The following is a 14190-nucleotide window of genomic DNA, read 5'->3' on the forward strand; positions in this document are numbered from 1 at the left end:
AGAATGGCCATTCTGTATTTGAATGAGCCAAAGGATTAACCCCGTGCGATCACTCTTGGCAAGCAAGAAAAAAGCTAATGCACACATTCTCCCTGGCACCAGGACACAGAGGGCATGTTCAGCTCCTTGGTTTTGGTTGCAAGTGGTGCTGAAAAGGCACAAAGGATCCAGGCAGGGTCCACGTGAGTCTGTCCCTGCTCAGGCTGGCCGGCAAAGCGGTGCCTTCAGTATAAAACTCCTGGGTTCAGCCCCTGCGGCAGCCCAGCCCAGCTGGCGTCAGCTAAACAAACATCTCTCCATCTCTGGCCTGTTCGCAGCTGAATGCCAAAGGCTGTAATTTGGAGCAAGCTTAGCTGCAATTAAAGTTTCCATCTTTTCATTAAACTGCCACATGGAAAGATTATCATTGACTTTGCATTTCTTTTTTGACAGATCAATTTGATTCTCTTAGCTATTTTTTAATGGAGCTGTAAATAGTCTCCCTTAGCTGGAGAGGCTGTCATTACAGCCAATGGCTGTGAGATAGAAAACTATTTTAAATGTAAGACTGTGTCTTTAATTTGCTTCTAATTGCAACAATTATTTGTAGAGTGAAAAAAGTACTTGGAGTACTTGCCTAATTCTAGCCTCTAGAAAAATCATGTTAATTATTGCTTGATTCCCTATTCATTAACTCCCCTCACCGTTCTTTCTGAGGCATTTCTCTAGAGTGGTGCAGATGGGAACCGTGAGGGATCTGCACACTGTGGTAATTAACACTTAGCACATGTCAAGTTAATGCCTGACTTTTGTCTGATCTCCCTCTTACAGAAAATTAAGTTGGAATCCATTTGTTTGTGACTGCAAACTTGCCTGGTTGCCCCGTTGGGTGGAAAACAGAAAAGTGAGAGTGGTTGAGGCATCGGACGCGAGATGCGCCCACCCTCCCCAGGTGGCAAACCGTTCCCTCTTCGACGTCTCCTTCCTCAGCGCTACTTGCGGTAAGGGAACGCTGCGGGCGGTGCTGGGGGAGATGACTAAACCAGTGCAAAGGATGGGCCCAAAGGCTTCACATCTAGACCTCAAGTCACCAATTCTAATCTAATTAAGCAAATCATAGAATCATTTTGGGTGGAAGAGACCCTCCTGATCATTTAATCCAACCGTTAACCCAGCCCTGGCACTAACCCATGTCCCTGAGAACTTCTCCACGTCTTTTAAAAACACCTCCAGAAGTGGTGATTCAACCACTTCCCTGGGCAGAAACTACACAACTACACAGAAAGCGTAATCAAAAAACATTAAAAGCAAAAGAATGCACAATTAAATGTGATTTAGAGACAACTAAAAACTGTTTTAGAAGTGCTACACTGCGGTTTGAAAGACTATTGCTGTAAAAAAATCTGCAAGATATTTGCGATCATCACATTGGAGGAAAAGTTAATCCCAAAAGAATCATAGAATCATAACAGCAGCAGATGACTGTGCCCTGACGCCTGGGGCTGGAGTCAGTCACACCAGGGCTGAGATCAGCAAACTCCTTACAGACAAGCGTCAGGCAGCCATCAGATGGCACCAGCCCCATCACTTTGGGCTCTCCTCTTATGCTTTTGACAGGCTGACTTTAAGCAGTGAAATCTCACTGGAGTTGATGGGACCTGAGGACATGTGAGGTTGAGTCTGTGCAGCTGACAGGGCTCCACGTTGGGGTGGCCTGCGCCGGGGGCAGTGTTGGGACTGCCTGGGCTAGCAGAAATGTGGGCTGGTGTTTAATGGGAGGGTAGGAGGAAGAGCCCTAAGAAAACTCATCTGACCTGGATGCTCAGCAGTGTCCAAGTAAGAGAGAGGGAGGGAGAGCGAGTGCTCCCCCCGACAGGCATTGGGCGTCCCCGTTAGTGCTTGACAGAAGGACGCGGTGATGGGGCTGAGCTGGATGAGCTGCCTGCTGAAGTTCAGTGCTCAGGGGGCCAAAACCCGGTGGGTGGTTGTTCCTCTTTCCCCAGCCCTGCAGCACCTTGCAGGAATTACCAAGGGGAATAACAGTGGCACTGTTACTCCTCTTGATAATTAGTTGTTCCCCTCTTGAACTACTTAGTGTGGAAACAATAATGTGAGGCTGTCTCTGGGGTAATTCAGTGTAATGGGAGCAGGCTGGGGACAGCCTGCCAGCTACTGACAGTTGTTAATGACCATCAGGGAATGAAGAAGTTTGACCAGGCTGGTGTTAAAAAGCAAAGTCGTTCCCATGCCGTGATCTTCCTCACGGGACTTTTCTTAAGAAAAGTGGCTCAAGGTTTGCAGCAAAGCCATGGAGAAAGCTGGACAGTTGGATGGGTTTGGTGTGGGAAGATCACGCAAGGCCGGAGCTGTTGGGATGTTTGGGGGGAGATGTTGTAGCAACCAGCAGCAACAGAGGAGCAAACATGGCTCGGCTGCGTGGGCAGCGCTGAGCAGAGGCCAGGCCGGTCCAGCTGGGCTGCGGCTGTGCACGTGGCAGAGGTCCTGCCGCTGAGTTTGTGGCAGAGGAACATCCCACCCCTTGCAAGGAGGGAGCAAACTCCAGGGAACGAGCTGTTGCTCTGAGACCAGGGCTGCTGTGGCTGCCATCGTACGTGCCTGCGTGTCTCTGCACGTGTCCGCCTGTGCTCCCTGCAGCCAGGCACGTGTTGTTTCTGTCCATCCTTGCCATGAATGCATACATGTTCATCCTTCCACACTCCTCAGGTGCCATTGCCCTCTTTTCTAGCACCAGATTTTGCCTGCAAGTACGTGGGAAGCTCTTGGCCCTCCCCAGAAAGGCTGCAGTGGCTGCCAGTGATATTTCCTTCATGGCCCCGATGTGTCTGTAAAGTGTGTTTGGTTCTAGACATGTTGCTGGAAGCCCCAAGTAGCACATGGTGAAACGTGCTGCACCAGACCAAGCCAAGGTACAGCCAAGGGACAACCTTTTGTCTTGGTCTTACTTGGTGGCAAGTCCTGTGGGCTCCTTTGAGGGTCACATTCAGGCGAAGCATGAAGTCCTGGGTCAGGGCAACCCCCGGTATCGGTACAGGCTGGGGGTGAAGGGATGGAGAGCAGCCCTTGATGGAGAGACCTGAGTGCACTGGGGGATGAAAGACTGGCCATGAGCCACCATGTGTGCTTGCAACCCAGAAGGGCAATCTTATCTTGGACTGCATCACCAGGGAGGTGATTCAGACTAGAAATGAGGAAGAAATTGTTGCCCCTGAGGGTGGTGAGAGCCTGGCCCAGGTTCCCAGAGAGGTGGTAGATGAACCATCCCTGGAGACATCCCAGGCCAGCCTGGACGGGGCTCTGAGCAACCTGAGCTGGTGAAGATGTCCCTGCTCATGGCAGGGGTGGCACTGGGGGAGCCGGGAAGGTCCCTTCAACCCACACTGTTCTGTCATTCGATGCCTCCACATCCCATGAGACTGTCAGGCTCTCCAAAGATCCATTTTATTTACTGAGTGTTGGTGCTCCATAAATCTGTGTGACTGGTTTATTATTTCTGTCATCATTAATTAGCATAAAGAGTTTGGAAATCATTGCTGAGGGATTAAAGACTTCCCAGGCAAGTCTCAAAAAGGAAGTGCTTGGAATAGGAGCTGCCCAGGAGAAGCCCATTCCCAGGAGCCTGGGGTGGTGTCTTCTGGAGGGTCTCACCAAGCTGTGGCCTCACAGTGTCAGTTTGCCAGAGGATCTTCTGTTCTGTCCCCCAGGAGCTCAATACATAACGTGTCTGACGAGCAACCACACAGAAGAGGCTGAACTCATCATCCTCTTCACGTCTGTGCACCCTGGGAACCTCACCGAGGAGACCTGCAGTGCACTCTGTTATGCCGAAGACCAGGAATATGGAGGTTTCAGCAGCCAGGGGCAGTGTTTGTGTGGTGCTGCCCAAGAAACAAACTCTTCTTCTGGTTGTTTGCTGTTTTGCACTGAGCATTTGTCCGGGCAGGCCTGTGATGGCCCATTGCTCGTCCCCTCGCCCTTCCAGGCACAGCTGCCCGTGTCCTTCACAGGACTGCAGCCCCGGTACAGCCTGCACCAGGCCGTGCTCTTCAACGTCAGTATTCCCATCGCTGCCAGCACTTTACTGTGGGAATTTGGGGACCAGACAGAGGTTCTCAACACCACTGGAAACACAGCTGTCCATGTGTACACCTTGCCTGGACAGTACAACATCACTTCCACCATCTTTGTGGGCACCAAGGTCTTATCCGTGCAGGCAGAAATTGAGGTGGTGGCTTCACCCCAGCAGTTAGAGCTGCAGTGTCCTTCCTTGGTCAAGACGAATGAGAGTCTGGACATCTGGATCCACAACAGGGGTGGCACTGGGCTCACGGTGCTGTACGGGATCACCGCAGAGGCTGGAGAGCTGGGCAGAGGTACGTGGGGCGGCTGCTGCTGGGCTCAGGGTGGCACTGGGTCCTTCTCTACCGAGGACTAAGGGATGGGCTCCTTTGGGCACTCCTTGCTCCCCTGACGGACCAGGCAGCATTTTGTTCTGTCCTGGTCCAAGGAGATGACTGCACAGAGTGCACTTCAACAGCAAAGGGAATTTCTGGGCTCCAAGAAGGACGGGACATTCCTGGAGCTTCCCTCCCCAGTTGGATTGGGATGTGTGGGCCCATAGTAAGGACATCATGCTTGTGTTCTTCTCCCCCATGCAGCTGTTCACCCTATGTGCCCCCCTGATGGGTTGGTGTTCCCGGGCAACAACCACTGCTACCGGCTGGTGGTGGAGAAGGCCGAGTGGCTGGAGGCCCAGCGGCACTGCCAGGAGCGCGGCAACGGGGACCTGGCCTTTGTCAGCACCCCCGACATCCAGAGCTTCCTAGTCGCTCATGTCATCAGGTAAGCGAGGAGGGAAAGGGTTAAGATTTCCTGGGGATGGGTCTTGTGTTCCTGGGGTGACACTTGCAGAGGGGTCTAGGTCCAGAGCGTCCAGGCGCAGCTGGTCAGGCTGGGGAGACACACGGACCAGGCTGAGCACAGGGAAATGGTGAGGATGAGGCTGCTGAGCAAAGAGGAGGAGTAAGCAGAGCCTGAGCCCTTGCTGAGCTTGACTGCTTTGCTTAAAGGCTGTGGAGGAAAGAAGAGAAATGGGGCGGAAAGGGTGGAAGTTGGCAGTGGGAGCAGTGGGATTGCTGCTGGTGGGCGTCTTATCCCTCCATTGGTGCCTGTGGGTGCATCTGGAGCGGTGCAGATGTGCAGGGTGAGGAGCGAGGGGGGCTGGGCTGAGCTGAGCATCCACCTGGGAGGTCAGCACAGTCTGCAGACTGTGAGCGGTGGAGAAGGTCTGGTGCTCTTGTCCAGAGGGTGTTTGAGTACCACCATGGAGCCCCTTGCAACCAGCTCCCTCCATCAGCAGCATTACAGCTGTTTTGTCCCACCTGTGACACCATGGTGGCATCCAGCACCGCTCCAGCAGAGCCTGAACCAGTTCTGCAGCTGGGACCTGCACCCTCCAGCCACGGCTGCAGCCTGAATCCAGACCCTTCCCCTCTTCTTCCTCATCCTGAGAAGGAGCCGCGCTCCTTTCCGAGCGTCAGGGTCCAGCAGCATCTGTTCCACCTCAGGCCTTGAGCTTTATAAACAGAGAGCACGGAAAGTGTCAGCCTTTGATTAAATCCGCCCCTCTAAGTGCTCTTTCTCCAACCAGCCGTCTTGGCGGGGGGAAGGACGATCAGAAAAGCTTTCAGGGGCCCGACAGCTCTTGTCAGCACTCCCAGATGCAGATGTTGGAGATGGCCTCTTCATAAACACGGCCCAGAAAGCACATGCAAAGGGAACAGCTGCGTGTGACGTAGGCTTTGAACAGTCCTGTTGAAAGTCTGACAGCTCCTTCTTCCCAAACTTGTATCCTTGCCCTATTCCCTTCATGCTGGGATTTATCCCGAGATTGCAAACATGTGGTCTGTCCCTTCCCGTGGGTTAGGGACTGGTCGCTGGCTGCTCTGATTTATCAGGCATTGCGTGCAGGGCTTTTGATGGACTGCAGTAAGGAAATCATGAGACCTCAGAAGGGAATGAGCCGCCCAAGCTGTTTCCCAGCTGCTGCCCCACGTTGCTCTCCTCCCCAGCCCCCTTTATTTCATGTATTTATTTTATTAATCCATTCAGATAAACATGAATGAGGCAGTTCCAGGATGCGATTTCCCTGGTGATAAAAGACAAATCAACCGAGCCGCAGCTTTTTGGAACGTGCAGACTCCATGGTTTCTTGTGGGAAAATGGCAGAGGCAGAAATGTGTTTCCTATTAGAGCGTGCGGCAGTGATGGCCGCGCTCCCTCGTTCGCTCCTGCCGCTCAACAGCCTCCCCAGGAGCAGAGTTCTCCATCCCGCAGCCCCCCGGGGACCCCACTTGCCCTGCGGAGGCAGCTTGGGGAGCCCCTCTCCCTTTCCTTCTCCCCCCCTTGGTTCTGCCCCGAGCCAGGCAGCTTGGTCCTTCCTCGGAGCACAGGGGTGCTCACGTGCTCACATCCTGCTTCAGCAGAACCTGTCGAGAGCCCTCTGGTTCCTCTTTGCAAGGCAGTGGGCTGAGCCGTGGGGCAGGGATGGGAAGCAAGCCAGCCATCCCATTTCTTCTTCTTCTTCTATTTTTTTTTGTGTGTGTGTGTGACTTGCAGTTAGATCATAGCTGGAATTAGAAAAGGAAAATCTCTATCGGGTTTTACTGATGGCAGCAAACAGGCGGTTTCCTAGCCCGTTCTCCGTAATCCCCTGCCAGTGGTTCAGGAGCAGAGTGCAGCGGTTATTTATTTTTTAATCTTATTTGCAATGAAAACTACTGATTCATGGAACAGTTATTTTTGTTGTCGTTTTTCAGCATGACCTCATTAATCATTTAATCTGTCTGAGCCTTGCAGTGGATAGACACCAATTATCCCCCCGGTCTGCTTTTTGCACAGTGGTTGTGCCACCCCGGGAGCACATGGGAGCGGAGGGACAAGGCTGTGCCAGAGCTGGGTGCAACCTGCAGGAGTTGGAGCTTTGAGGGTGCTCCTGAGAAGTTAATACAGAACAAATGCCTCACTTTCTGCTGGGTGCAATTAGAAACAGTTGTCCAGGCTGTTTGTGGCTGTGAGAGACCGTTCAGCACTTTTCCAGCAGAATCTCTGCTGGGATTCAGCCAGCTTCCCGATGTGGAAGGGACATTTCGTCTTCCTGAAGCGACACTGGTGTTTCTTTTGTGTTCCCCAACAGCCATTGCTGGACAGGGGTGGCTGAGGAGCTACTGATCTCCCAGCAGCTGCATCAAAGATCCCCTGATTTGTACAGGAGCTCCTGTACCTGGCACCAGCCGAGGTTTAATCCTGCCCTGATGCCAGTTCTGCTTGCAGTGGAGAATTGACTGGCAGCAAATTGCACAGCCCCGTGGTGGGCACTGGGGAGGTCAAACCTCGAATCCTGGGGTCAGTTTTGGGCCCCTCACACCAAGAAAGGCCTTGAGGTACTGGAGCAAGTTGAGAGAAGGGAACAGAGCTGGGGAAGGGGCTGGAGCACAAATGTGATGGAGCAGCTGAAGGACTTGGGGGGTTCAACTGGAGAACAGGAGCTGAGGGGAGACCTTCTGATCTGTGAACTACCTGAAAAGAGGTTGGAGCCAGGGGGGGTCGGGCTCTGCTCCCAAGGAACAAGTGATAGGACAAGAGGAAATGGCCTCAGGTTGTGCCAGGGAAGGCTGAGATTAGATATTGGAAAAAATTGGGGTTGTTGGGCATTGGAACAGGCTGCCCAGGGCAGTGGTGGAGTCACCATCCCTGGTGGGGTTGAACAGATGCGGAGATGTTCTCAGGGACATGGGGTAGTGGCAGAGTTGGGTTATGGTTGGACTTGATGATCTTAAAGGTCTTTTCAAACCAAAATGATTCTATGATTCCATAAATAAAGCAAAAGTTTTATAAAAGGTGCAGCTTTTCCAGACAGTTCTGTATGACCGTGCTGTACCAGTCATGACTGATAGAATCGGTGCTTACCAGTATGTCACGAGCTCTGTGGTGCCTGTAACTGAGTCCTCTCTTAACTGGAGCGGGAGGACTGGCATTTTGGGCATGGGATGACTCACGTTGTGGGGCAGTGGTCATCAGAGGTTGGACTCAGCAGCACACAGTGACCCCCTGAGCTGCTTCTCTTCCCGGTTTGTCAAAGAGCAGGTGGTTTTTTGTAGCTTTTGGGCAGAGGTGTGAAGGGCTGGTGGGCAGCAGGGCAGTGTGCTGTGAAGGAGCTGTTGTTGAAGAGCTGGGTTCTGGCAGTAGAATGGATGCTGGAATCCTTTAGTAACTAAAAGGCTCCATTAAGTGCAGCCTGTGGCACCCGGATGAAGCTGTTGTTGTTAAGATTATTATTTTTATAGAGAACTATAGATGGCGTCTGTCCCAGATCTTTATAATATTAATGATTTCCTGAAATCCCCCGCCCGCCCCCCCCCCTTTTTTTTTTTTTGAAGGAGCCTCGATGTCTGGATTGGATTCAATGATTTTGCAAGCACTGGAGCACAGCAAAGAGGTGAAGGATTTAATCTGGAGAGCTGTCAGAACTGGCTGCCAGGAGAGCCCCATCCCTCCAACGCTGACCACTGTGTGCGGATGGGTCCGACCGGCCAGTGCAACACGGACTTGTGCATGGCCAAGCACAGCTATGTCTGCGAGTACAAGCCCAAAGGTGGGTTCTGCTCCGAGCCCAGCATTGTGGGCAGGTGGGTGTCCTAGTGACATCCACAGTATTGAGGTCTTGTGACTTACAAGACTAGAGGGCCTTGGAGATCATTAGGTGGGCTAATGTGTTGTGTGCTGTGCAGGCTGGTGTTGATGCAACCTCCCAAATCTCCCAAAGTGGTGTAGGGAGTAAGAAAGAGAAGCAGAAAGGAAATGAAATATGGGAGAAGATTTAGGTAAGAAGGAAGAGCCAGCCCAAGGAAGAGAGCTCACTGGCCCTCGTTATGCTCAGTCCCCAGGACCTGGCCTGACTGTGACAGACCCAGAGGTGTTTGCTGCTGGTGGGAACCAGCTGGTCCTGGCCACATTTCTTGTGAAGTCCATGGGGACAGGGAGGATGAGGAGTTCACCTTGTGTTCAAAAACTCAAAGTAAACCATTGGGTGTTGGAAGGGAGAAGTATTTGCAGAGTTCCTAGAAGTCAAAATTGCTGAGAATTGCAAACGTCACTTGTGCAAGATGAGAAAGAAATCAAAGCACGTGTAAGAAGAAGGAAAATACAGGATCACAGCAGCTGCTTTTCCAGTAAAGCTGGAGATCCAGATTCCTGAGTGGTCCCAGCCCTGCGACAGCTCTGCTGCACCGTGGGGGAGTAACTTCGGGCCTTGCTGAGTCTCACGGGCTTTGTTCACATATTTCCTTTGCAAACAGGAGTTCTTTTAAATGCTGAAAACTTCTTTGTGGGAGACCTGGTGTTTGACACGCAGGAGGCTGTGAGAAATGTGACTGAAGATGTGGTGTCAGCCCCGTGGGAAGCTGTGGAGGTGAGAAGGGTTTGCTGGTCCCGCTGCCAACAAGGGAGCCTGGGGAGATGCAGGCGGGTGAGAACCGCGTTTGTTTTGCAGGTGATGGTGTTCCCTGAGCTGGCGTTCAGGCACGAGGGATATTTGACTGTGCTGGAGTTTGCGACGCAGGAGCTGCGGCAGCCCGTTCAAGTGAGGTTCCAGGTGCACAGACCAATCGATGGGGAAGGTGAGACAGATCCTCTTGACACTTGTCGTATTGTCAGAGCTGACACCATCAGGGCCTTGTCAAACCAAGTACGTGTGGCCTTCTGTGGCCCCTCTGTCCTCAGAGCAGAAACTTTGAAGCCTTAAAGGCTCAGAGATTTGGTTCTATTTTTTGCGGAGACTCAAGTGCAAAATCTGTGGGCCCGGTTGGACAGCCCGAAGTTGCCTTGGAGAAGTGCTTGTCCTGGAGAAATTAATAGGGGGAAAAACCTGTCTCAATGTGTGAAGAAAATATGAGTGTAAGGAACGTGTAGAAGTGAATTAATCTTCTGAATTATACTTTATACTTTGGGAAGACTTGATGTGTCAAATGGAAATGTCTTCTGGTCCATCTGGCCCCACAGGTTAACAAGGAAGAACGTTTTCCTGAGGCTTTTTCTTCCCGATGGATGAGATAATCTAATAAGCCTTTTATTCCTTGTACAACAACTCAATAGTCACAGTTTTGGCAACAATTAATTTTGCAGCAGAATGTTTGCTGTAGCTATAGGGTTGGCTGGTTACAAAAGGATATTTTTTGACACTGAAAAGCTGATACTTTGACATGGAAACATTAACTTAAGAAAAGTTGCTTAATGTGTTTTCAGAGTCAAAGCCAGCTCTGCTTTTACTTGGACTCGCTTTTGCTTGAACATAGATCTCTTACAGATTGCAAATTGCTGCGTCCTCACTGGAAAAGACACTACCTTTGTTTTTAACAGTCTTTGTGCCTTTGTGAAAATTTCCTGTAAAACAGGACACTTGTCTTACGCAGTACCAGGTCATGCTGCAGTTGCAACGTTTACTAACCGTGGAGAAGAACGGTGGATTTGGCTTGAAAAGGTGCAACAGAAGTGCTACGTGTCAGAATGGTGATCTTTGCTTCCTCTTTCCCTAATTCCAGACTACCAGGAGGGAAGAAACGCTACAGAACTATTCCACCCTGCTCAGGATGATGGGAACTGGACTCTGCTTGAATGTCCTCCTGGTTTCCAGTGGTGTCATTTGACTAATTTGTGCTCGTCACTAAACAACTGCTGCAATGCGACCGAGTGTGCCAACATTTCTCTTGCCAGCAGCCCAACCCCCGTGTCCCCTCAGCACAATGGAAGCCAGCTCAGCTATGAGCTCGTCAAGGAATTTCTCTTTACAATACCAGCTGGCCCTTCTTCCCAATATCTGGTCAGTGTTTATTAGCTGCTGTAACCAGTGAGTAGGTGGGGCAGTTTTCTCTTGAGTCCTTTGGGTAAATAAAGAATTGTTCCCAGTTCGCAGATGGAGATACTAAAGTCCCTTCAGATGAAGTGACTTGCCCAGTGTCACACATGCCACCACTTTCTCCCTTTCCTGCTCTAAGCCACAGGCTCCCTGCAGTAAAACCTGTTGCAATCGCACAGTTGGTCAAAGGCAGATTTCCTGGGCTATTCCATTGCACTTACGCCATGGTGACAGAGCATAAAGATGACTTCTCTATTACCGCGTTTGATACTAAGTAGCCAAGGAGAGAGGAGTGGTGAAAGGTCTCCCCATGCTGTGTTTTCATCTGTGGCTTTTCCATTGGTTTCCACTGGGCAGTAAATCCAGCCCATGCAAGAATTGAGTGTGAGTGCTCTCAAGCTGAGACATTAATCCAAAAATGTCTCCTCTCTCTGCAGGTCACATTCAGAAAAGAAAATATATTTGTCAGGGTCGAGGATATCTTCAGTATCCAGCACAATGCAGGCTGGGGCTCGCTCCTCCAGTGCCAGCAAAGCACCACATCCCCGTACAGAACCAACATCTTCCGCACAAACTCATCCGAGTGGGCTCTTGGCCTGTCCGACGGCTCTGTTGGTGCCACGTGGATGAACGATGCCGTTTGCTCTCTCCGAGTTCGCTATGCCGAGGAGCAGCTGGTCCCGCTGATTGGGCCCCGCAACGCAGGGCTGGAACATCCAGGTCAATACACAGTCCGAGCCAGCGTGGACAACGGGCTTTTCAGCACCAACCTGTCCTGCAGCTTCTGGGTTGCTTCCTGGGTATCAGGGCTGCGTGTCATTCACCCTGCGCCTCAGGGCGGCAAGGTCTACCTGCCCTCCAACCACACCACCCTGCTTGTCAAGCTCTCCTCGGGGGTGAACGCGACTGCCAGCTGGCTGGGGGACAACCGCACCTTCCCCTTCCAGGGGTCCTGTCCTGCGGCTGTCGCATCGCTGACGCCAGAGTGTGCCAGGGAGACCAATGACACCTGGTTTGCTGTGGTCAGCCTGAGCGGCCTCCAGGAGGGGCTGAGCACCCACCTGCTCATTGCAGAGAACACTGTGAGCTCCCAGAACATCACCGTCACGCTGAAAGTGGAGGAGCCTATCCGTGGGCTGCGGGCCACCCCTGACCCTGAGAGCAGAGTCCTGCTAAACACACGAGTGGTGAGTGATTCCTGCTGCTTTTGTCAGGAGCATTTTTAGCCTTTACAGGTGGGTTTGGCACACAAGGAGGGCTGGGTCTCAGCTCCACCCTGGTCAGGTGTAGCATCACTCACTGCTACACATCGGCTCCTGGATGATGTGGACAGAGCTGCTGCAGACACAGGTGTGTGGCAGAAAGCACTGGTATTCTCCAGCAGCAAGGCAGCTCAGCTGTACCTTCACCTTAATTCCCTCAGGGGTAAGGCATCACCTCCTGCTAGGGGAATACTGGCTTTCCAGTTCCACAGAAAACCAGAGACATTATGAAAGGCCAGTATTTACCTTCTCTTGACTTGTTGAGGTACTTACTCCTTTAGGTGTTTGGATTTGCTCTGCTGAATCTTTACATCACCTCCCTGAAGCTATACAAATGTTTAATCCATCCATTAAAGTCTTGGAGTTAATCTGGTGTTTGCCATCATTTTTTTTCCCCAAATCCTCTGTCCCCAGAGCTACAGCTGGGCCCTAGGGTCCTGTTTAATCACTACCCATTGCTATGTGATGGCAGAACCCTGTTCCTGCACTGCCTGTTGGTCTTACCCTTTCTGGCTGCTCTGCAGGAGTGAAGGGGGAGCCTGCTCTGTCCCCTGCAAACCATTTTTGGCTTTGGTTTGGGTACATCAATGGACAAGGGTCAGAGACCCAGCTTACAGGTGGAGCTAAAGCTGAGTTGTTTCTACAGAGATATCAGAAAGTTTTTTAGGCAGCAAGAAAGAGAGCCGGTCACAGAAGAGGAGCACTGGGGTATGGGAGCAGGGAGTGTGGGTTCTGCTCCCAGGCCTGCTAATGATTTATGGAGCCAGGGTCTGCATTTCTCTATCAGCAACAAAGCCACAGATGATCTCACACCTCCGTGGCCTGCTCTGCCACTCTGTCTTACAGGTGTGCGATGCCTCCCAGTCCAGCTCTGGGAAGCGCTGTGCATGCTCCTCCCTCGCACCAGTATAAAATGTTCTTATGCCTTTCAGAGCTACATCCCTGTGATGGACGCTGGGTCAGATGTGACTTTCCGATGGACAGTAGATGATAAGCCATCTTTCACCTTTTACAATGTTGTCTTCAACGTTATCTACCAAAGCCCAGCCGTGTACAAGCTTTCGGTAAGCCAAGGCCTTTCCCGTGAGACTGTTTCAATCCTGGGTTTCCATTTCATTCCACAAATGAGGCAGGAAAAGCAGCAGGGAGAGCAGAAGGCAGAGTTGAATTGAGGAGGTTTTCACTCTGCTCCTAACAAGCTCCTCTGCCATTTCTCACTGAGCTGCTCTTGCAAATGCAAATAGTAGGTTTCTTCCTATTCCTCCGTTACAGCTGCCTTCACTGTCTTCCCCATCTTTGCTTTCTCCTCTTTTTCTCCATGGTCTCTTTTCTGGTTTTGGCGTGTCTGTCCTCACCCGTTGCAGCAGGATGAGGCCAAGCCCTGCTGCAGGGTGCTGGCCGCCGCTTTGGCAGGTTGCAGATGTGGATTCAGAACTGGGCAGAGGCAGGATGCAAATGTCAGGTGTTCACAGGCAGGACAGAGCTGCCGCCACAAGCTCTTCTGGTCTCTGTCCTCTCTTTCTACTGGTGCAGACTGGAACAGTGGCTTTTGTCGTGGCCCCAGAAGAAAGATAGAGTGGAGAGTCTGGGCAGAGGGAGGTATCTGTTGTGGAACAGGAATTTATCTCTGGCCAGAACATCGCTTTGTGTGATGCCTTGTGCTGCCCTGGCTCCAAGCTGTGTGATCCCTTTGCAGGTAACTAACTGCTGGTCCCTGAAGGGACACCAGCCCTGGCTTGGGGGATGCACCAGTACTCATTTGCTTGGCGCAGCACTGTGCTGAGTAGCTCTAATTTGCTGGGCGAAGCACGGTGCTGACAAGCCTGGATTGCTTTAACTTACAGTGTTGACAAGGCGACATTAGTCTGGGGTCCACTGGGTTCAGTGTAACATTCACAGAAGCCTCAACACAAGCTGCTTCTGTCTGTTGGGGTGGGATGTCTCTGTTCAGCTGAGTTTGAAGGATCCCTCTGTCAGCAACTCAGCTCTGCTGCTACTGAGGGGGTGACAAGATGGACT

At 51.7% G+C, this 14190-nt stretch overlaps 1 protein-coding gene across 2 annotated transcripts in view; it reads left to right on the forward strand.

Annotated features, from left to right (window-relative positions):
* PKD1 (polycystin 1, transient receptor potential channel interacting) overlaps window positions 1-14190 on the forward strand; it is an 87782-nt gene that overhangs the window by 33190 nt on the left and 40402 nt on the right. For both annotated transcript variants that reach the window (XM_065031220.1, XM_065031221.1), the window contains exons 4-12: window positions 811-980; window positions 3702-4370; window positions 4656-4839; window positions 8436-8650; window positions 9354-9466; window positions 9548-9674; window positions 10596-10873; window positions 11347-12096; window positions 13104-13235. In XM_065031220.1, coding sequence (XP_064887292.1) covers window positions 811-980; window positions 3702-4370; window positions 4656-4839; window positions 8436-8650; window positions 9354-9466; window positions 9548-9674; window positions 10596-10873; window positions 11347-12096; window positions 13104-13235 — 2638 coding nt within the window. The remainder of the gene's footprint in view (window positions 1-810; window positions 981-3701; window positions 4371-4655; window positions 4840-8435; window positions 8651-9353; window positions 9467-9547; window positions 9675-10595; window positions 10874-11346; window positions 12097-13103; window positions 13236-14190) is intronic.

The sequence above is a fragment of the Columba livia genome, chromosome 15, assembly GCF_036013475.1.
Source record: "Columba livia isolate bColLiv1 breed racing homer chromosome 15, bColLiv1.pat.W.v2, whole genome shotgun sequence".
Classification (NCBI taxonomy): domain Eukaryota; kingdom Metazoa; phylum Chordata; class Aves; order Columbiformes; family Columbidae; genus Columba; species Columba livia.